A 23593-nucleotide genomic window follows, 5' to 3' on the forward strand; every position below is an offset into this window, starting at 1 on the left:
GTCATGAGGGCTGGCAGCCAGGGGAGCTATATGTCCATCTGATGTTGATGTAACAAGCAAGGCTCCTCTAGGAATTTCCATCTGCTTTTCATCCTGAAATTGCCTGCGTCTAATTACTGTGCTTGGTGATGCTTAACTAAAAGTGAATGGAAACGTGTTTGCGATTGAACATTTTCATAGGATCTCTGTCAGTAGGAGGATGTTTCTGTGGGCCTGGAGTTTACAAAACCTTTGCTTTGTAGAAGGCAACTTCTGAAAATTCATTCCTTTTCTTAAATTAACACATTTCATTTATTCCTGAAGTGCCAGGATCTCTGCAACGAGTAACCAAATCACACTGAATCATCTTGATTATTAAAACTTTGGAGGACTCAGTGGAATATTTTGGAGAACTTGCAGCTTCTGGTTGTGTTCCAATTGCAGGTAGCCTGCACCATCAAAGCTTTGCTTGCAGCTGTGACCTTTAGTCCCCTTTTGACATGGACTTGTGTGATGCAGGTGAACCTGCTCCTTGCCCAAAAGATACGGTATCATGATGAAGAGGAAAGCATTTCTACAAAGACAACTGTGTAGTTCATTGTGCAGGGAGCAGTGTGGAATTGTTGTATTTGTGATGCTTTGGTGCATAATTAGCAAAATGAAAATCTGAGAACTTGAAGAAAATTGAGGGGAACAACCACCTCTTTGCCCAGTCCCTGCCAGGGCTGAGTGTTAGTGAGCTGTGTGGTGGTTATCTTGTACAGGATGGAGGTGGTCCAGGCACCATGAGCTGAAGAGCTTTTAATCAAAGAGAGAAGATAAAGATTAAATGTTCCTTCCAAGATCCTCGTGCGCTGAGTGTTACCAGCCTTGGCAAAACATCTCCCAGCCTGAACTCTGGTTGCTTCTCAGACAAACAGAAGAGCACTTACCATGTAAAAGCCAGATTTTCAAATATGTCCTGTTTAAATTACATATGCCAGAACAGACACTTTCAGGAAACCATTGCATCTAACACACCTACTCTAGTGGAGAAAGAGCTCTGCTGTTCTCCTCTAACCTGGACTCTGTGACCATTAGGAATCATAGAAAATCTACCATGGTTACCTGTAGTCGAAAAGGACTAGGTCAGCATTTTAAGTTCAGTATTTCTGTGTTGCACTTACAAGTTTTGCATTTGAAGGAAATCAAAAAGCCACCTTAAATATTCACATACACACAAATGTGGTTTTGTAAACATGAAGGATCCACACGAAGTTAGATGGCATGGCTTGATGATGGCATGGCTATTGAATCTTTTTATTTCTAAGCCTTCTGACACCAACTCTCTAAAAATCTAAATTGAAAAGTAGGAAGTTTAGGAGCTCACTACTGGAAATGTGGTTTGAGCTTCAGTCAGTGCTCAGCTTCAATCACCTGCTCAGTTCAGGTTTTGTGTAAGAGAGAATTCAGTCCTTTAATATTGAGCAGGAGAAACAGAATTAGATCTTTCTAAAGGCTTTGAGCCACCAAGTCTTTTACATTGAAAATGTTCATGGAAATCAATGGGCATTTTCGGTTCCAGAGGAATGCAGGGTTAAGTCTAGCATCTATCTCTTACCAACTAGATAACATAATAATGAATGTACACAATGTTATATTGCATCCAAATATCACACTTAATTCCCCAGTTTTAACACCTTACTACGTGCAGTGCTTGCAGCTCTGAATAATGTTATTTGGTTAGATTTATATACACAGTAAAAGGGGCAGTAACACAGCTGTATGACTCTCAGCCACAAAGCACAGCACAAATTGTAGGAATTCACAGTGTGGGCTCTATTTCTTTAAAATTCACAGTGTGGGCTCTATTTCTTTAAAATACTATGAATAATTCTACAAAACACTGCAGGATCCAGCTCTCTGAACCTCAAACAGATTTCTGACTCCTTTTGGAAGCGCAATTGGTCTACATGTGTCAGTGAGGGTCAGGGTGTTTGAGCAGGAACAGGAGCTACAGACGTGGTGAATCTCACACTATAAATCACAATCTTAGTGGATAATGGGCATGTTCTTGTCTCTCGTGACCCAGCTAGGACACAGGTACTTAGTGGTTTGCACATTTTAAGAAACTGATGATGACAACCTTCTGAAGGTGGCAAACTGCTCCAAAGCAGTGGCAGAGCTCGAAACAGCTGCAGAAATCCCGGGAGGCCCTTGCTTTATGTGGGGCAGTGCAAAGAAGCTGTTTTGTCACACCAGCTCCCTCAGCACATCCATAAACTTTGCAAAGTAAGTTAGCTCGCTCTTCGTTCTCATTACTGTTCACCTACCAAATGCTTGCATTTTATTTGATCTTGCAGGTAACTGCTATTACTCTGAATTACTGCTGCTACATGCAATACAAAGCTGGCAGAGAAAATGTTTCAACGTAGTTTTAGTTCATTACTGTTCCAAGTTTATTAAAGGAGCAGGAGCCGGCTGGGCGGAGCCGCGGTGCCAGCGCGGCCGTGAGGGGCGGGACCGGGCTCTGAGGGGAGCGGGGGCGGGGCCACCCGTGCCGGGGCGGGGCGCGGTGAGGGGCGGCGCCAGCCGTGCTGGGGCCGGCGGCCATGGCGGAGCGCGCGCAGGTACCGCCGGGGCGGGAGCGGCGCGCTCCCGCTGGGATTGGGGTGTTTTGTGCTAAATTGTCTGTGCTGAGCTGCAGCCGAGGGCCACAAGGATGGTGAGGGGTCTGGAGCATCTCGTTTGTGACGAGAGACTGCGGCAGCTGGGCCTGTTTAGTCTGGAGGAGATTGAGAGGGGATCTCATCAGTGTGTTTAAATGTCTCAGAGGTCAGGAGGATGGTGTCAGACTCTTTTCAGTAGTGCCCGGTGACAGGACGAGGAACAAGGGCCATAAACCAAAACAGAGGAATTTCCATCTCAACATGAGGAAGAACTTCATGTTGACGGTGGCAGAGCATTGGAACGGGCTGCCCAAGGAGGCTGTGGAGTCTCCGTCTCTGGAGACATTCCAAACCCACCTGGACGTGTTCCTTTGTCACCTGCTCTGGGTGACCCTGCCTCGGCAGGGGGTTGGATTGTATTACCTCCAGAGATCCCTGCCAACCCTACCCATTCTGTGACTTTGTGTAGAAAAGGGCGTGGTGTTAAAAATGCAGTGTGTGTGTGTAAATATATATATATATATATATAAATACGCCTGTGTCACTGTTGTCCCCCAGGCAGCTCAATGGAGAGACACTGCCTGTCCCGGCAAGGCAGTTCCTCCAGCAGACACTGCGGGGCCTGGGCTGGCACAGCCCAGCCGGGTCTGTCCCTCACCCCACCTCACACCTCACCTCACCTCACCCCACCTTGAGCAGCTGCTGCTGAGCACCTCGTCCACTTCTGACCTCCCACTACCTTGCCAGGCTTCACTCGGTTATGGGCTCTCCTTCAGAAGTGTATGGTTATTTCTTGGTGCGTTGGGTTTGTGTGGTAAGGCTTTGGTAGTAGGGAGCTACAGGAGTGGTTTCTGTGAGAAGCTGCTGGAAGCTTTTCCCATGTCCACTAGAGCCAATGCCAGCCAGCTCCAGGACAGACCCACAGCCAGCCAAGGCTGGCCTCACCAGTGACAGAGGGAGGATCCCTGCGATAACAGATTTAGGAAGGGGAAGGAGGAAACCATGCAACAGCAGATGGAAGAGGGGGGTGAGAATATGGGAGAGTGACAGTCCTGCAAATGCCAAGGCCAGCAGAGGAGGAGAGGCAGGAGATGCACCAGATGCCAGAGCAGATTGCTCTGCAGCACCTGGTGAAGCAGCTGTGCCCCTGGGGCCCATGGAGGTCACGGTGGAGCAGACACCCATGTTGGAGCTATTCATGGAAGACTATCCCTCATGGAAGGGTTCCTGTGCTGGGGTAGGGTTAGAGCGTGAGGAGTCTTCCCCATGAGGAGGCAGCAGGGTCAGAGACAACATGCGATGAACTGACTGCAAGCACTCTGCCCCATTCCTCTGTGCTCCTGGGGGAAGGAGGTAGAGAAAATTGGGAGTGAAGTTGAGCCTGGGAAGAGAGGAGGGGTGGGGAAAGGTGCTTTGAGATGTAGGTTTTATTTCTCGTTATTCTACACTGATTGCATTGGTAATAAATTATTTTCCTGCCCAAGCTGAGACTATTTTGGTCATGACAGTAATTCCTGTCCTCATCTCTCCCCACAAGCCTTTTGTTATATTTCTTATCCCCTGTTCAGCTGAGGAGGGGGCTGACAGAGAGGCCATGGTCAGCTCCTGGCATCCAGCCTGGGTCAAACCAGCACAGTTGGCTTATTTGTGGTGGTAGGAATCTCCTAATTTTGAATTGTTGAGGGAAAGGCTTTTGGTTGCCTTTCAAAGACCACTGAGGGAGTGGGAGCAAGCTGACACTTTCCTTCCAGCAATATCACAGTTGTGTTTCTCACCTTTCATTGTTTTAGGTAGCTGAAGTGTGCTGGAGGATTTTACAAACCCACAGTGTTTGCATTAATATGTGCTTTATTTGCTTGTCTTCAGCCTCCTCCCTGTTTTTTTCCTCTTTCCTTTTTTGACTTGGTTGACAGAGGTGTGGTTTCTGACAGGCGACTCGTCTCATGCTGCATGTCAAGAGATACAAGAACAAAATTTATTCCTCCCAAGAACGTATGAGGTGTTGCATCAACTCCGAATTTTTCCCTCAAGCCTGTCTATGTAGCTGTAGCTACTACAAGATAATTTTCTTCTGGTTGAGCTGCTTTGTTGTCTCCGCTGGCCAAGAAGTTGCTGTGACTGTTGTGGGAGTGATTAAGTGCCTTCAGCCAGTGTCATGGTTGCATCTTTGTCAGTACAAAAGCTTAACATTTAGGTTTCCTTAAATAAATAAACCTTCTTCCATGCGAAATGTGTTATTAAGTATTCTAAATGCTTTATGAAAAATATATGCATCTCTCACAGTGCACTCTGTTAGTGCTCTGTAAATATTTTGGCAGTTGGAGCAGCGTAACACTGGGGTAATGCAGTCAGATCACAGTAAAAGGATACAGGGTGTGCTCTATGGGAAACGACAGGCTGTCAAAAATATATTGTACATCTGTTTGAAATGTACCACTGAAATTTTTGTAGTTTTTACTTCGTGGCTTTATAAAAAGAATCTTTAGAGGAATTCAGTGAACAGTTTTTTTTTTCTCGTGTTTTCTGTTCCTTATGTATTGAAGTTTGTTCCACACGCAGTAGCTTACTTTTGTGATATTTCTGTCTGTCCTTTATGATTTATTTTTATTGGGAACCCTGTGAAATTGTGTGTTTTTATAAATTACATTATATAGTCTGTAGTTTTGTCTGAAGATAGCTTGGCATGGTCTATATGTAAGGTGTAGGAAACACTATTCTGGCACTATTTTTTAATATAATTTCTTACCTTTTAAGACAATGCCTTTTGATTCAAATTGAATATTTTTATAATTGTTCTGACTTGTAATGACTTTTGGCAGAAGGTATATTAGAAAATCTGAATCCTGATCTTAGCAAGTCTTGCTGCTGCTTTATTTTTAACCACATTTTTTCCTATAAGTGGTCTGCAGCTGTGAAAACATCAGTAAAATTTATTGTCATCATACATTTGGTCAACCATAAATCTTAATGTTTGGACTGTGTGAAATTTTTGCAACATATTTTGTTATTAAAAGGACACTATCATGTTTATAATGGTCCTTGAAAGCTTTCTTTGCCTGAAGGTTTTGTCTTTTGCATTTAATGCATGTGCAGATTTCCCTTTTGAAGGTAGTTGAAATTAGTGCTGCTATTTTTATTTCCTCATTTGTTTGATGACAAAAGAAATGTTCATGACTAAAAATAGCAACTATTGATCTTAACTTCCCATTGTGGGAGTGGACAAGTGGGGCCTTTTAAAAACAAACAGGAAGAGTGAATGTGTTTCTGTTTCTGCCTTAACTATTTATGTAGAAAGCTTCAGGATTTTCTGCTGCTGCTGAAGCATCTGACAGCTTGATAACAAAATGTGTATAATAATACAAATAACAGCCTGTGTTGCTGGTGTAATTTGGTTGGGTTTTTTTCATTCCCATTTTGATTAAAGTTGTAACTGATATACAACACTCTTCCAGGGTACATCTGCACTGCTGTCAGCCCAGTCAGAGTAGCTGAGCTTGCTTTACATGAGCTACTGGAAAGTTGAGTCCAGTCTGATTTCCCTGGTAGGCTGAGGAGAGCAGGCTCTTAAGTTCCTTACACTTCAAGTATTTGCTATAATTGAAGAAATTTGGTAAGCCTATATTTTTGGAAGCCATGATTTGGCAAAGTGTGGTGGTATATTGTCAAACAAATGCAAATACTATCTTCAACCTCTGCAGAGGGCTCTTCCCAGACGACAATCTTATTTTTCTTCAGGAATGCTGGTGCTCATTTCCATTGCTGTGTTTCAAGGTTTGGCCACTCTGGAAAGGCCCTCACCAAAACTGCAGGTAGTGGGGCATTTTTCCTAGCCAGGGATAACCTAGTATGGGTTTGGGGTTTTGAGAGTTCTTCCCCACCCCTGTAAACACAAGGTGTTTTGCAATTTGCTGTTTAACTATATCACTCTGCTACTGCTATTTCCTGTTTAATTTTTGAACATTGGCTGAGAGATTGAGAAAGATTTTACTCTTTTGTTTTAGAACGTTTGTTTGGTATTTTGATTTTTGATTTGATGCTGTTAATAAGGGATGCCCACAGTACTTGGAGTAATGTATTGAACAGCCAGAAACATATTATGCATTCAGAACAGCTAAAAATCCTTCCAAGGAAAATAAAACAGTAACAAATAATTCTCTAGTAGCAGCCTGTATTTAAATAGGCTAAGTCTACTGCTGGGAATGTGTATTGGTAGGATTGGTTCAGGAGTTTTTTTCCTGACACATGAAGATAGCATTACTAGAATTAACTCACCTTGGGTTACCTCAGTCAGTCACTGCAGTTAACACTGAAATGAACAGTAAATTCTTTGACACCAGTGAACACATGTAAAAATAATCTCCCGGTATTTTCAGTAGTGGTTTAAGACAGCAATCAAAAGACAAAAGTAATCAATCAAAATAATTGTAAGCTTTTAGTCAGGTGTGTTTGTGTAGGTTCGGCCCAAGCAGAAACTGTCCATAAACACAGGATTGTTTAAATGATTTATGGACCTTCAAGACTTTTTTAAATTACAGAAACATTGCTAATTTAAAAAAAATATTTTTAAATCACGTGCTTTATCTCCTGTAGTTCCTCATCTGTCATTTGTAACATTTGTAACATAAGTATTTCTTCTTATCTGATACCTGTGCTTGTTAAAGTGGACAGTGGTGCCCCAACCCCATCCTTATCACAAACATTAACAAAAACAGTAATGCATTGGTGGGAATATTGCTGCTGGGAATGTGATGAAATGGTTCTTGGGAAGCCTTCACTTTGCCCTGTAGGCTGTTGTGGTTTGATGTGCAGATTACGGAGCCTTATCTGCAACACTGAGTTACAGCAGCTGCCTATCTCTTCAGTTTAAACTGCAACTTGTAAAATATTAGCTTTTTGCCTTACTAACAAGTATGCCCAGTAAGATGACTGACTGACCAGTAATGTGTAATTTATATAGTGGTGGTCACTATAAATACTAAAGTATCCTATGTATTGAACATCCTAAGAGAAAGTGAGGGAGGAGCATTAATTCAGTTTCCAAAACATTAATATCAGTTATTCTTTTAATTCAGCTTCCACAGCTTCTAAAAAATCTCATGTTCAACAGATTTCTGACACCACTTCAGGAAAGCATTTGTATTTTTTCTACTTATTAAAATAGGTCTTTCAATAATTGTATAATATTAGCATGTAGAGGTATTGTTTTTTCCCTGCAGCTTCAATTATAGCAGCATTACTGACTGTAGGATTATTTTTTTTTATGCTGTGTAAATTATTGCTAATAAAAGCAAACTAACGTCATGCTCTTAACTATGTGAAGGAAGCTTTCGTTTATGCCATTCCTGTTCTGATGAGACATTGTATCTGAGGTTGACTTGTTTACAGTTGGGAACAGTAATTTTTCTTATTGAAGTGTGAAAGTACTCTAGTACTTAATTAGAGAGGGGAAGAATAGTCTGTCCACTGAGTGAATGTTTTTTGTTGCTCTCAGTCTTGTTTCGTCCCTCTTGACTGTGGTTCTTCAGCTGGTCCCAGATTTCAGTACATCTTGCAGTTCAGCAGCAGCAGGGGGAGTAGTGTAGCTTTATTTGGGGGCTCTCCTTCACCAGCGCTGGAGTGAGTTGGTGTCAGCCCAGAGCAGTGCTGGTCAGGCTCAAAAATCAGTGTGTGTCAGGAATTCTGCTTCACTCTCCCCGTGTGAGCTGGAAGCAGGATTCTGCAAGCTTTGCCTTGCTGCACTTCTCTAAACCCCAGGTCCTGCAGATGTACAAGTGTACCTGCTACCAGCAAATTGTGATCAGGTGTTTGTGTGGTCAGGCCAGACAGACTCCCAGCAGGAGGCTGGAAGGCATTTTGGGACAGGTTCAGCTGCTTCATTAGAGCTAGGCCAGCACCCAGTGCCCAACAGGGCTTTGTCCAGTTTGATCTTGAAAGCCTACAAGGAGGAGATTCCTCTGCCTTTCTGAGTTATGTATTCTAATGCTTAAATATGTTTGTAGTGAATTATTTTTTCTTATGCTGCCTCACTGTGGGTCCCTTTCAACTGGAGCACTCTGTCCCATGACCACTGTCCTTTGTGCCCCTGCCCTCACCTCTCTGAAGGGGCTGCCTCATCTCACATTTTATAATGTGCTTTGACACCTCACTTTGTCACCTACATATTCTATTTTGAAACAGTTTTAGGGGATTTTTTTCTACTTTTTTTTGCATTTCATAGATTTCTTACTGAAATATCTTTTTTGTCAATGACCACACGACGTGAAATACCATAAAATGTTCCTATTTTTTCTAAGACCATTGAATTGTTAGTTTGGGTTCAGGTTTTTATCCCCTAAAACATGTACATCCTTCCCAGGAACAGTACTGTCAGATCCTTGTGTGTGTATCATTCTTCTGCAACAAACATCTTGGACTTTTGCTTGGTTAGGGAAAGATTCAGTGTAGACAGTAAATATGAAAATGCAATCAAGTACAGGGTGGAAAGCAAATAGCATAGTAATAAGTGTGTATTCTCATAATATGTTTAGAAGAAACTTAATTTTAAAATTTAATTATTGTGCAATGCAGTATCATGTTGGTCAAATTTAGATTCATGGATTCTTTTGCACCTTTAAATCTCTGTTGTTTTTACGTGCAAGTTAATTTAGTCTTGTGCAGCACATAATATGTCACAGTGTTCCCACATGAATTTATGATAAAAATACTATGTTCCATGTATCTGCCCAGCTTTTCTCTAGTGAGAATGTGTTAAGGTATTGTGTTACTGCCATATAATTATAGCTGTCTTACATTTTTGGCATTTGTTGAATTAATCCCTTGCATACCTCCTCAATATAAAAATGTTATTTAGATAAGTTACTGACATAATAAAATAAAGATTTTTAAAATTACATTCCTATATGTATGTATGCAGGAAGAAGTCCGAGATCAGGAAGAAGACCATGATCAGGATGACGTAGGTGGAAAGGAGATTATTAATAGGGCATTTTTTTCTCTTTCCCAAATTACTGCCTTGTCAGATGAAAATCTGGAAGGAGTTGAAAAGTAAGTAGCAATGACAACAATGCTGGAACCCATATAATAATGAAATAAAAATGGCAGCCTATTTGTTAGATTTCTTTTGTGGTGGTTATGTCATTAGTGTTTAATTGTTCAGTTAAATCATTGATATTTAATAATCACAAAAGATGGAAGAAATACTGTTGATCTCAGATCCAGTCTGGTTACTGTGTTTCCTGTATATCTTGATTTTGCTTAGACTTCTTTTTTTCCACTTGTGTTTCATATTGTTGTGGTTTCTGAATTTACAATAGCTTTAAATACACTGTAAACAAAATACTGAGATGTAAATAAGAATAGGTCAGTACTGAGCTTTTTTTAATAAGTCGCACTTGGTAACTTTTTTTTGCTAAAACCTTTGAGATTCTGTACTGTAACACGAGTTACCAAAAAATCAAAAAGGTCTTTAAAGTTCAGCAAGGGATGGAAAGCTCAAGAAGGCATTAGTAGGTCACCATTGTGGAGCACTGGGGAAACAGGAGACAGCCAAAGACTTCTGATGTCAGCCTATCTTGTCTTTCCTGTACCAACACTCTCTCTTGTTATTAGTGTTTAATAGCAGCTGAATTTAGGAGGCCAGGATTTTAACCTGAGACTCCAGACTTATATTTGAAAGATGAGGCTTTCCAGAAGTGCACGAATTATTTAGGAGCGCTTGTGTCTGCTAGCAGGTTCTTAGGGAGTTGAAAGCCAAAGGGCTGGGCCACTGGTCTAGTTTGGGAAGGAAGAGGTGGGGGAATATATAAAATCCAACTTTGTTCATCTGAATAGGTAACCATTTAATTGAGCTTAAAATATTCCTGAAACATACTCTGTTTTCCTATTTGTCACTATTCTTATGGAGGAAAGGTCTTTCTGGGATCTTTTTTAAGAAAACTGGAAAGAAAATTTACTACCATCAAATAATAATACAAAAATTCTTTCCTTTCCTGTTTTCTCTTGCACAATAGGTCTCTTTAAATTTAGAGGAGACTGAAGTGTACGACTCACTGGAGACTAAAATGTGCTTAATGACACAATTCTTCGTGCAACTTTCTCATTAAGATTAAAAAGAAAAGCACTGAAAGATGATATTCTCTTTTAGTCTCAGCTGATCACATATGTATTTATATATACACACTGTACAAGGGGAATTTAAGTATATACTGCATCTTACTGGAAGGAGCATAGTTACAGGGTATTTTATGCACACTAAGCAGTTTAGCAGCAGCATTAAAATTTTGTTTACCACAGTGTGTTGTGTCTATTTACAAAAGCAGTTTGAAGGCCACAGCTAAGGTTAGAAAATCAGAATAGGTCTGGTTCAGTATGAGAGTTTTAATGTCCTGCGTTCCCATCTCTCAGGGAGTTTGGTACTGCTGTCCATCTTCATAGGACTGGAGCCCCATGAAGAAAGAAAAAGCAGGGAGGGTAACTAGGAAATCTAACTGCCCCATCATTTCCCCATCATGTACAGATACTGTTGTCAGTGACATGCCTTACAAAATACTGAAAAGATGAGTACTGGCATTGGTAGCAGAATCAGAGAAAATCTAAATCCCTGAGAAGCTCTGATTATGAAAACACAGAGTTGGCAGAAGCTTCAGAGAGAGAGGATATGGACTGTTTCAAACCTTGGAAAGTTCAGCTGGCCACGTTCCACTTCTATTTCAGGACACAGTTAAGTGTTTTTAACCGACTTGCATGTGTGCAGCCATACAAATTTGTCATGCAGAACAAAGGAATACATGTTTTAAACAAAACTGATTGGATTATATGCTTTACTCTGTTAGCTATTGAGGCTTTAATTAAAAAAAGAAACTCATCTCATTTGACAGCGTGTCTGTACTGTGTCAGTGAAACCCCTGAAAATCTAATGGCTGCTATCAGTACGTCTGGGATTAATGTCCTTCGTAGGAAGGAGTGAGAAGGCAGCAGGGCTTGGGAAAACTTTGCTCTTTTACAGGGGACTAGAAACTGTGATCCCTGGCACCTGCATCCTCAGCTGTAGTTATGAAGCAAAGGATTGCTTTAATGTAAAACTTTTTTTTTTTTTTTTTTTTAATGTAAAACCTGAGACATGGCTGAAGTTGTACTGGAAGAATTGAAACCAAGTCCTAGCCCCCATCCCCTCTCTTCATGTGGAAAAAAGCAGACAGTTATTATAAAAGACCTAACTAATTCTGTGTTTGGATAGAGTAGACATAAATGTGTCAGCAACAGTATGGCCTCCTACAAGGGAGTGTATTTTTTCATACATTTTGCAAGTTAAAGTAAGTGGGAAAATTTTCATTGTGTGCCAGTAAAATGGGATAAGGCTCTTTTTAAATGTTTGGACCATTATGGAAATGCAATTTAAACTTCTAAATATTTTAGGTACTTTCAGTAATTATATATTCTATTATTTACATTAATTTTCAAATGTAATTTTTCATCAGGGGCCACATGGAAAATAATCCTGAAATGGAAACAAGATCTTATTACTACTGTAAAATTATCTCAATCAGAGTGAAAGTGTGATAGTAGAAGGTGGAGACTAATTGTGTCATTTCATCCCACAAACCAGTTCCTGATGAAACACTCATTTTTTCTCTGGAATTCTAAATGTATTTGGTTTTGTAATGCTCTAATTTTTGTTCTTTTGTTAGTCATATCTTAGCACTTGAATAGTGTCTGCTGAAACCTGCAGGTGATTGTTTACTTTTTTATATGTGCTCTGATCATAGATGTTCTTATCTAGGAATTGATGGAGCTCAATTCAAGAAATTATGTACATTATGCACACATGAATAATATAGCAACTAATAATAAAAAATATAGATACAATTGCAAGCAGACCACGTAAGACTTTGGAATCTGCAATTTATTTTTTAATTTCATTATTTTACTCTGCAATTTTTTTTAGAAAGATGGAAGAATTTCTGAATCTTACACAACTAAAGGCATCTTTGAAAGAAGCTATTTTACTAGATTATTATACTGCAGGATTTTGGTGGGCTAAAGAAATGAACTTCAGTCTTATCCAGCTCTCAGGATTCATGGATCTATTAAATTTCGCCTTGGAGAACCTCAGTGGTAAGTATAATTAAGAATTGTAAAATAAATATCTGAAGTGGAAGGCAAGAATGTTTCCCAGTCATTTTAATAAAGTGATATTTAATTACAAGTAATTGTGAAATGATTTATTTTCCTCTTGAATGTTGGTATGTTAGCCCATGTGCCTGAAAATAATTCTTACTGGCAGATGTTGAATTTTTGTTAGAGAAAACTCAAGTCTTTTGAGCAGAATATTCCTCATTCTTTGTTTGTACAGTATGTGGTACAAATGGGCCAGGTCCTGAAGAGACCTTTTCTTTGCTATGGTAAAATAAATAATAATTACGGTAGAGTGAGAGCAAGGAGCTCCTATATTCTAATTCCAGCTGTCTCAGTGACTGACTCACTGTAGCCTTGGGCATATTTTTCTGCTGTTTGAGATATTCAGTGCATCCTGTAGCATTACAGCAGGTGAATTACATTTATTTTATCCTTGGAGGTCAACTCTCAGACAGCTTGCTATATGGCAAATGCTGAACTTCTGGCACAGAATATATGTTAACTAAGGACTGGTGAGGGAAGTAAACTGGCATTGCTGCCGAAGAGGAAAACTGACAATGAAGGGACCACAGCTCCTGTGGCTATGAGGAAATTTGCCACAAAGCATGAAGCTTGATCTAGTGGGAATGAAATAGCCAGAAAAAAATGGTGGCAGTGTCCTCTAAAACCTTCTTTTTCAGAGATCCTGATGCACAATCACTTTGAAGGTGATTGTGTTGAGAAAAGTCCATCCCAGAGGAAGAATGAAAGGACTCAGCAGTTTCATTCAAAAGAGAAGGCGAATATTTAAAATCAAGTTTATAATAGTTATTATACTGTTTCATTGTAATTTAGTTCAAGGGCCTTTCTGACTTGGAATTTTGACAGAATATGTACGTGCTTTATGATCATTGGAATTCCAGTTGTCCTTCCTGTCTCCAATGAGGAAGTATCTTAACATATGCTAACTATATTACTATAACAATGGAGCAGAATGGAAACCCGTCAGAAATTAGTTTTATGAGACCGTGTAATACATGTGTACACGACAGGCTGGTAGCACAACCCGTTATTAAAGCTGACTGACGTTTTTCAGGAATGTCATCTTAGTTGCATTAAGCTGTGCCAAACTTTTAACTCTTTAAGCTGAAATTTTCCACAACACTGTCTGCTTTTGGCGAATTTTTATATATAAAATTGCAACTGAACCAGTTCAGTGGGCTTGCAGACAGAGGCTGTGGGAAAAAGAACCTATTTTGTGTCTTTTTCTTTTTGACAGGTCTAATGCCCCGGTGCTCTGAGGTAAAGATAGAAGGTTTGGCAAGCAAAAGTTGTGAATTTGCTTTTTGCTGTCCTGTGAAAATCCATTTAGATTTGGCTAAGATATACATGGTTTTTAGAGAAAGAAAATGTAGTTTCTAAATGCTTGCAGGAAACTTCTTACATTTGCTTCACAGCTTAGTCCCCTGAAAAATCCATTTTACAAAGTATGCTGTAGCCCAGGGCTGAGATGAATTTTCTTGTAATTACCAAACATTTCAACTAAAAGCAAAATTCTGATGTCTTCTATATTAGTGACCCTTTCTTTTCCTTTCCCTGCACTGGACCCAATCAGCCTAGAGAATTAAGCTGACTTGGCTGTAGTAGCAAGGGTAGCATTGAGCAGGAAGAATGGATTTAGAGAAGGAGGGTAGTGGAAATGCATTTAAGGCTGGCAAAGGAGCAAGGAAAACTGAGGTTCGGAAACTGGAGGCCGTGCTTGATTGGGAGTCAGAATGGGTCATGTGATTTGATTCCTCTTCTATCCATTGAGGGTAAGGTGCTCCTTACCTCACAGAAGTTCTGCAAGAGTCTTCCTGAGACAGGTGGTTGGGACTGAGAATCAGGTGTGCAGAAGAAAGAGAAAATTTGGATGAGCTGGCAACAGACTCAGGGGCTAGGTGATCCTGTTATGTGCCTTCACTTCCCTACAAAGGGTGGTATTTCTGGTTCTGTTGCTTCTCCTCATTTCCTATGGCTTCTATTTCCTCTACATTCTCTGTGTTTATTTCTTGTCCCTTCCCATATGGTTATTTATATTGTGCTGCCTCTCTTACTGAAAAGTGAGGTAAAATTTTCAAGTCTTTGATTACTGTACCACTAAAGGGCAAAACTATAAAAGAACAGAAGTCTTCTAAGTCTTTTAATTTGTTTTCTGCACAAAAAAACCAAGGAGTGTATCAGTAGAGACATAAAACAGTAAGGAAAATAAATCTATTTCACCACTGGTGGATATTTCCCCATTTTTTTCTGTAGATTTTTTTAGATATAAAAGGAAAAAATAAATTGTATTTGAAGCTTTTTCTTTAAACTCCCCATGGTTCTAGTGACAGCAGACACTGTGCAAATCAGAAAAATGAATCCTTTCTTTTTATAGGTTCAGCAAGCACTGATATATTTCAGATTTTCCTTTTTGTCAGGACAGTTAACAAACAGAATTTAAATTCTAATTCCAACCTGTTTTGGCATTTGGTTTTGATTTCCAGGGTAAAAATGTAAAGTAATTATCTGGTTTGGAAGGATACAAAAATGTCTCCAAGTTTGATGACACATACAGGGTATTATGCATATTCATGTTTATTCTCTTATGACTGTAAGCACTTAAAAATATTGTTCACCGTTTTTAATATCTGTTCCTGTATTAGTGGCTTATGTTACAAGGGGCATGGTCAGAAGAATAATGTTTTACAATACATAAGCAGTAGGCTATTTTAAAGAAAAATATACTCTTCCTTTCAAATTTGCATATTAATCTGCCTGTGGTTCTCTCTGCGTAGGTAAGAGGGGAAGCTGTAGTGTCTTGAACACCCATTTTTGTGATTCTTCCTTTGTGAAGGCAGAGTGGTGGTTTTGTGATGAAATTTTAATGGACACTTTATTGATGAGAATAATGGCAACAGAGAGAAGCATTTGACTGCTGTTGCTTTTTCAGTTTTGTGATGGGTCATAACTAAAACTTCAAGAAGTCTTATAATTAAAATGGGCCAAAAAACTCATCCCACCCTGTCATGTTTATTCATAGTTTTTGTTCTTTGGGATTACTTTGCAGACAAACATATGACCTTGGGAAATAATTTAAAAGAACTTGAAAGAGCAATGTCTGGAATAGGCAAAACTGATTCAGAAGAAAGAGGTGACCTGAATTTGTTCAGCATTGAGCAAGCCAAAGCAATCATTGATTATTTGGTTATCAGGTATTTATTTCTACACAATCTATTCTTATTTCACTAATCTAATATAGCAGGGGAATGACTGATAAAATAACAGTAACAACAAAAACAACAAAATCAACCATTATTATTATTATTATTACTACTACTACAACTACTGTTACTAGTATTTTGCTATTATTTTACTGGATATTTCCTACTGTGCCAACATACTGCATACGCCAAACTTTAAATCATGAAAAAGAAGAGAGAATATGCAAGGAGCAATAAAGATATGGCCTCAGATGTCAAAACCCAGAAAATAAATTTAGACTGGAAGTTTATCAAATTGTAAGGTTATGCTGAAAATACTCCTTTTGAGTTTTGTTTTGAGTGATAAAAGAAAACAGAGTGGTGTAAGAACAATATTCTTCGTTTGCTTTTAAAAGCTATTTTTAGATTCCATCTGAATAAAATTGTAGATCTTGTCTGTTACTCTAAGTATTTGTCTGGCCTTGACAGTTATAGTGGACTGAAGTGATTTAAAGTTTTGTACTTTACAGAATTAAGGTTATGATCATATAGGAGTCGTAAATATATTGCATTTCAAAATCAGCAAAAGTCCAGTATGTACATGAAAAGGTTCTGTGACATGTCTTGGCTTTTAAACAGAGACACAGAAAGAGATGCAAAAAGCAGTAAATTCGTTATTTATTTGAGAAAAATACTGAGTCTGATAGCAACAGTCATGCTCCTGTATAAAGTTTTTACTGTATAGTAACGTGTACACACCTTCTTCCACTGAAATGCCATGGTTAAGGCAGTGGCTGTACTCACATACCCCTGTTTGCAGTACGTGATGGACAGAACAGTTCTCAAGCTGTTTAACCATCCATGAATGTCAGGGGCAAGGAGATGGAAAATTAAGAAGTTACTCCTGTAGTATCTGCTCATCCACTGTAGTGCAGCTATAGCCCTCCAGCCGTTTTCTGACCCAAATGGGGGCTAGAGGGGGGATTTGTGGCAGATGGGCATTAAAATTGAGTAAGATCATGACTGATCCATACATAGATTTGTTGGGAATTTTCTGACTGTTCTTTAGGAAAAGTTTAACACAGCAAAGAGGAGGTTTTTAAACTGTTTGCCTGAATGCAGAAAAATATTTTCTCTGGAAGAAAAGCAAAAATACTAGGGTAGCTATTAGCCTTCCAGTTTAGAGTACTTGGATTCAGATGGGGATTTAAACCAGCACAGGCGATTTCTCTTACGATTGGGCTATAAAATTTGTCTTTTTCTCCTGCTCTCTGATTTTTTTCCTTTGTTTCTTTTTCATGGAAAATATAAACCACTTAAAGTTCTTCCCATAAGAAATGGGAAGATCTCTTTAAATCTCAAATTTCTGTAGTCAAGGCAAACTAATGTCCTGCCAAGTACTAGCCCTAAACTAAAAGGAAACTTGGCATTTGAGATGTCTCAACTCCTTTTACTTCTCCCTTCCTGTCTGTGTCTTTTGTATATTTATATGGAACAAATGTTCTTTCCAAATAGCATGTCTATAGCTCTTGTGTAAATTATCCATTGAGAGATATCTTGTCCATGAAGTAATTCCTTCACAGTCACAAGAATTTCGTCCAAGAGATTAGGTGCTCCATCCTACTACCACCAAAGTATTAACTGGGCAGGAATACAATCAAGCTGCAAAACTTTTGCAGCAGAATGGTATTTTGGCCACCAAATATGTGGTTGTATGTCCAAACTGCTCAGTTTATTACAAATGTATGCTGTGGCGACGTCATGGATGTGCACACATACACTGAAATGTATCATGTGTGTCCAGTTTATGCAATCCATTATTCCAGTCACTGGAATATGTTTTTCTAAATAAGAGTGGAATTGGCACACTTAAATGGGTGTACTTTAAACTTTATGAACTCAGAAATAGGTTGAGTTTTATTGCAATTCAAATTAATGTATTAGTTCAACATTTTTTCTTGTTTAATTTTAAATGATAGGCCTGTAGCTTTTTTTCTACTCAAGACAGTATGACATGTTGTAGTTCAGATCACATTTTTACAGATGAGCTCTAAACCCACGGGATTTATAATGGAAACAGGGACAAATGCTTAACCACATTGGCGCAAACTGTGCAGCAACTACAATGACACCTCCAGGTTTGGTGGAAGGTGACAGTTATCATCTTTTTATCTTGTCTCCTTGGGCAAACACACATCAGCATAACTCCTGACATTTTCTTTTCAGGAAGCAGTGGAGCTGGGGAAATATGTCATTGTTAATCACCTTCAGATTCTCGTATGACATCATAAGAGGGCCTATTCTTAACAATCTTACTTACACAAGTAAAATTATTTCTGTGTAATCGCTAGAAACACTGGTACAGAATTTTTTAATTGTTCACAAAAAAATAGAAACAAAAAAGGGTATTTTATATAATGCCTGATAGAAGAAAGAAACTACACTGTTTTTTCTAAATAAATGCTGATGTTTAATTTATGTGATTTGATTTAAAGAGCATTAAGTGGGGGAATTCTTTCCTTCATACAGGATTAGGGGTGCCAGGTTGAACAGAGGTCTGTTTAAAAATAAAGACATAAAATTCAGAAATGCCAAAAAAAATTACTTATATTTTTGGGTGCATATTTTAAGTTATATGTACCTGTAACATAGTCCATAAAGAATATCATACTACCTTTGGAGGGGGAGGGGAAAAGACCTGATTTTTAGATGCTGTAAATCTGTCTTCCTTCCAAAGCACTAGGATAAGTAAGAGAGCAAATTTGAAATAATAATTTCTGCCAATCTGATTGGAAGGATATATGTCTTATTTCTTGCACATCTGTGATGTTCATAAAATATTTTTTGTCTTTTTTCAAATAATTCCTGTTAGAATTTTAGCAAATTACAGGTGTATATGAAAGGGGACATGTATTTCTATAAATCAGTGTGAGTAATTTCCAGGTTGTCTTGAACTCTCTTTAAACATAATTTCTGTGTCTCCGCTGAAACATGTTAGGAATTCTTTGGTGAAGTGCTGCAATAAAAATATACTTAAATCAAATTGCAAAGACTGTAAGAACTTATTTAATTGCCTGTGTGTTTGGGGTTTGGAGGAAGGCAGCCTCTAGCTGCTGGCAGCCAGTCTTCTAATATGGGCCTTGCAGGAACCGAGGCAAAGGTACTGCTGATGCAGCTGATGGGTCTCCCAAGAAAAGAACCTGTGTCCTGTCCCTAGCCAGAAAGCACAGGAGCCAGTTACAGATGTTCCCTGCAAATATTGCTGTACCTTTCATGGATACAGCAGGCAGGACTGCGATAAATTCTTGGAATCATTCTTCAACCTGGACTTGCTATGAAATCACAGAGCAGTGTTTTAAATCATATGTCAAAATGACGTGACAGAAGCCAGGAGTTCTGTATCATGACTGTAAGAGAAGAACTAATTGCAACAGATGGACTGTGACAAACAAAACTTTTGATTAAACAAATGCCATATCATTGATCATTAGAAAAGGAAACAAAGAAATTATTTAAAACATGTGAAACGGAAAGCCATACGTGTTTTAAGGAAGATAAATATTTTACGCCATTGACAAAGTCTATTTAAAGTTACTTTTGTTGTAATACACAAAGCTGCTTGGTGTCAATCTATTTTTTTAGTTTTTCTTTGAGGAAATAATACACTGATTTTGCAAAGTGACCTTGAGAGTATAAGTTCTTCTATTCTCTATTGTTTTGGTGTTCCAAGATCAAACTTTCTCCCTGTACTGGCAGCCCATCCCAGAATCTGAAAGCTGATTTGGCTTTGTTTCCTTCTTGTCTGCTATTGCTGATATTAAAGGCATAAGTATCCTGGTGATAAGTGTTTCAGGGATTACTTTTTTCAGAGTAGAACTTTGTCTTCTCAGAGTTCAATTTCATAAGGGCTAAGTGGATGGATTTTTAAGTATCACACTGTATTTTCTACAGCCATCTGATAATAAATCCCGCAAACTAAATATGCTGCATGTTGTATCTGAGGTTAAACAACTGTTTCTTTTTAAAATTTGAACTGTTACCATGCTGGAGGTTAACTCTTAGTTTAACAAAGCTTGTAATGTTGTTACCTTTCCAAAAACTTCCAGCTGTAATGGTCTATATTGTCTTGTTTTTCAGCTTATTTAAACACTATAAAGAATATGAATACCTCTTCCACGGTCGTAGAGAAGAACCTGTGATAAGTAATGAGGTGAGTCATTTATATGGATGGAACTCATTATGCAGAGTTACTTAACGAGTGCACCATGGCATATGTTTTATATTGCTCAAAGCAACTTCATGTCAACGTCCCTGCATTACTAACGTAAAATGGCTGATTAAAGAGCGCAAGTTAAGATGTTTTTGATCCTCGTATTCAAAATTAATTTGGGATTTCAAAAAAATGCATTGCTTGGCTAAGCCGTTAGTTGTGTTAAATCAGGAACACTTGTATAGGTGTTTGTAAGTTGATGCATGTAATTTGAATTAGCAGTGTGTGAGTCTGACTCTGCTTTAAAATCAGCAGTCAAAATCAGAAAAGGTGGTATGCCATGCCTAGTCTGACCAGAGCCCTAATAGAGATGTATGCATGTGCATGTACAGAGTTTTGTTTCTACTGCAGCCACCAAGAGTTAGTTATACTGGCTGCAAAAAAACAAGGGAGCTAAAACCTGAGCATTTTGAAAGAATTCAGTTAACAATAGTGAGTTGGTTTCACGGCGAACTTCGTCATGTGTTCTAACTTACACGTGAAAAAATACGGCAGAAAATGTGTTGATGGAGGATGTGGCCTTTAGTCAAATGGACTGGTTCAATTAATCAAATTAACCTTCCTTTAGCTTGACTATGCCTTTTGAGGATATATGTTACAATACATTAAAAAATACTTGCATTTTAAATTTGTATTAGGAGCCAACTGGTTGCCCAGAGAGGCACAGTAGTGTAATTTTTTTGATAGTACTTATATTTTAGCTTATCAGTACACAGTGAAGTTAAAATTAATGCACTGGAAAAATTCCTTTACACTTTCAGCTGGTATTTTGACTCTGATGATGTGGGATAATTGCTTTCCATGTTGCTTTAAGTAGACATGTTATAAAAAAGGACTTTTCTTGACATGGATGCAAATATTTGGAAATAATTCTCATCATTTACAAGGTGAGTTAAAATTCCAGCTACGATGAAATTGGTGACGAAACTGTGAATACAAAGGTAGAGCAGAACTTCAGCGTTACTGTGTTAGGGTGGGGTTTTTATATTAGGTAATTAGATCAATGGATGGCTAGCACTTCTTAATTGGTAAAAACGATATTAATGAGGCTTTGATTAAGTGAGTCTTGTGTAAATTTGGGTCATGAATCTTAAAAGGTTTTAGACCAGCTTAAAAGAAATGCGTCTATGTTTCCTGAAGATGCATTTCTGGGTGGGTGAGATCAGCATGCACTGTCCCAGCTGCAGGACGGGTTACCCTGGGCAGGCTCTGCTGGGGAGCACCACCTCTGCTGAGGGTGCACCTCTGGGCAATGGCAGAAATGGATTTCAGGGAGTGACTTTGGTGATGATCCATTCAAGCAACAAGTGCCATCTGCAGCTACAACTGTCACAAAACCCCGCATGACAATCTTTAGCTGTAACTCCCTTACGGCCCTTTCCTGCCTATGGTGCCACTTCACTTTAATCTGTCTGTTTTGTATTCTGAGCTCCATGGCAGAGAGCTTTTAATTTGTCCAACTACACTCCAACACCCAAGAAAATCAATACTTATATTCTGTTAGAGTTTATTTTGATAGGGTGATGCATTGTTCTTCAGTAAGTAAAAGTTTAGGGCATTGAAGCTGCACATACAAATTTATGGCATTATTTGCACTTGCTTTGTGTGTTAAAATGGGATGAGAGGTGAACCCAGCATAGATTTCAAATTCTTTTACAGCAACTTTGTTTTTTTAGAAATTCTTATGCATAAAGGAAATCATTACTTCTATTTTGCAATCCCATAGATGAACAGAGTTTTTGGGGCTGCCATGGTTTAGTGTGTGTGCCTGTGGCAGGAGCACACCTGGGGTTGCCTGCTCCACAGTGCATCTGCTCAGGGAACAGGAGATCGACTGGGAAATCCATGTGCTGAAAGTAGATAGTAAATCTGTGCTGAAAGTTTGGCTGCTGTCCTGTTATGTAGACCAATGTCTTACCGAAAAACAAAAAACGCCACTGCAGACACACCACAGTCCAGAGCTGGATGTGATCCTGACTCTAAGCTGAGTGCAACTAATATCTAAAAAGTTTTCCTTTAGCTCCAGCAATAAAAGCCTGTTCTTTTGGAACAGGACACTGTAAATTGTAATGGCCAGATTTTCCCAAATAACAAGAACCACGGTGTTCCAAGAGCTTAATTACAGCATTATCTCCTTTTCCAAATGAACACTTCGAGATGAGTCAGTGAAATTACTGGCTTCAACAGAATTGATTTGCTTCCACTGAAATGGCTTTAGCTCAGGGAGTATGTGTGCCGAAAGAATTACCTACTGAATAAAAGCCCAACAGCCTCAGGAGAAGAGCTGCTTCTTTAAAAGAGATGCAGCTACAACAAATAAAAGCTGTACTCAGTGTTGTAATGGATATCCTTTCAGGGAAACCACAGTGTGTGTTTTCCAGAGAAATCTTATAGCGATGGGTTGTAAAGTCATTGGAATTTTTTTTTCTCTAGCACAGGCAATTATACAGTGTTCTCAATCAAGTTTCCTTTTTGATCTTTCACTGCAGTTATTTCTAAATGACCCTGTCATTTCCTGTGTAGAATAAAATCAGACAAGAAAGGGAAATGACTCAAAACTCAGATTATGCATACAATATTTGTGGCCGTGCCACTTAACAAAATCTAAGTTATTTAAATGTAGCACATAATTAGTGGAGCTTCACAGTCTGATTAATATTCTGCATTTGATGCAGCTAGCATAATAAAGCCACCTCTGTAAAACACAGACAGTATTCAAGTCTTTAAAAAAGGTAACAAATGCCAGGCTAATTTAATTTTTCTTCTTTTTTTGCATTGGCTAAAGCCTTTAAACCCCAGACTTCCTGAGGTGATCATATTGCCTAGAAAAAAAAAAGGTTAAAACATAAAGACATGAATGCTTGGTTAGATGATAAAACACACATCAGACTTCTAACCTACTTTGACAGTATTTAAAATTTAAACTTGCCTTTCCAGCTATCAAATCCCTTACTTCTCCTTCATTCCGGATCTACAAAGACCTATATATTATGTATGCATGAATACCTGTTAGAAAACATGACGGTACAAGGAATTGCTGAGAAGTGTTAAGATTGCCAAGTAAATTCATTGCCTTTTTTTCCTGTTACTATTATGAGCAGTTCCCCCCATTTAGAATGATTACAGAAGAAGCTGTGCTTTAGCTGTTCTGTGGCTATGATCCAAAATAAAATGCAAGTAGTGCTACCATAGCAGGATTCTTCAGGAATATTGCTGTTAAAGATACTGGTTTTTTCCTTCTGCCTGTTCTGGACATTTTGCTCTCTAGCTGTGATTTAATACACCTATATTAGCTTGCAATTTCAAGGAAATCAAAAGGAGTTTAGACTAAATCTTGATGTGCAGGGATTCAATGGAGCAAT

At 38.7% G+C, this 23593-nt stretch overlaps 1 protein-coding gene across 14 annotated transcripts in view; it reads left to right on the forward strand.

Moving 5' to 3' along the window:
- Positions 1–23593, forward strand: part of CABCOCO1 (ciliary associated calcium binding coiled-coil 1) — a 264326-nt gene that overhangs the window by 173657 nt on the left and 67076 nt on the right. For 13 of the 14 annotated variants that reach the window (XR_006016913.1, XR_006016914.1, XR_006016912.1 and 10 more), the window contains 4 exons: positions 9541–9671; positions 12571–12740; positions 15829–15973; positions 20099–20171. Coding sequence is in view for 10 of the 14 variants with exons in the window: in XM_042033354.1 (XP_041889288.1) it covers positions 9541–9671; positions 12571–12740; positions 15829–15973; positions 20099–20171 (519 nt within the window). In the remaining 4 variants the exon portion in view is untranslated. Of the gene's footprint in view, positions 1–2551; positions 2589–9540; positions 9672–12570; positions 12741–15828; positions 15974–20098; positions 20172–23593 lie in introns of those variants that run through there. The other variant, XM_042033360.1, reaches the window with a different exon arrangement.

Source organism: Corvus kubaryi, unplaced genomic scaffold (genome assembly GCF_017639235.1).
Source record: "Corvus kubaryi isolate FWS band 111438036 unplaced genomic scaffold, C.kubaryi_AGA036_p1.0 37357, whole genome shotgun sequence".
Classification (NCBI taxonomy): Eukaryota; Metazoa; Chordata; class Aves; order Passeriformes; family Corvidae; genus Corvus; species Corvus kubaryi.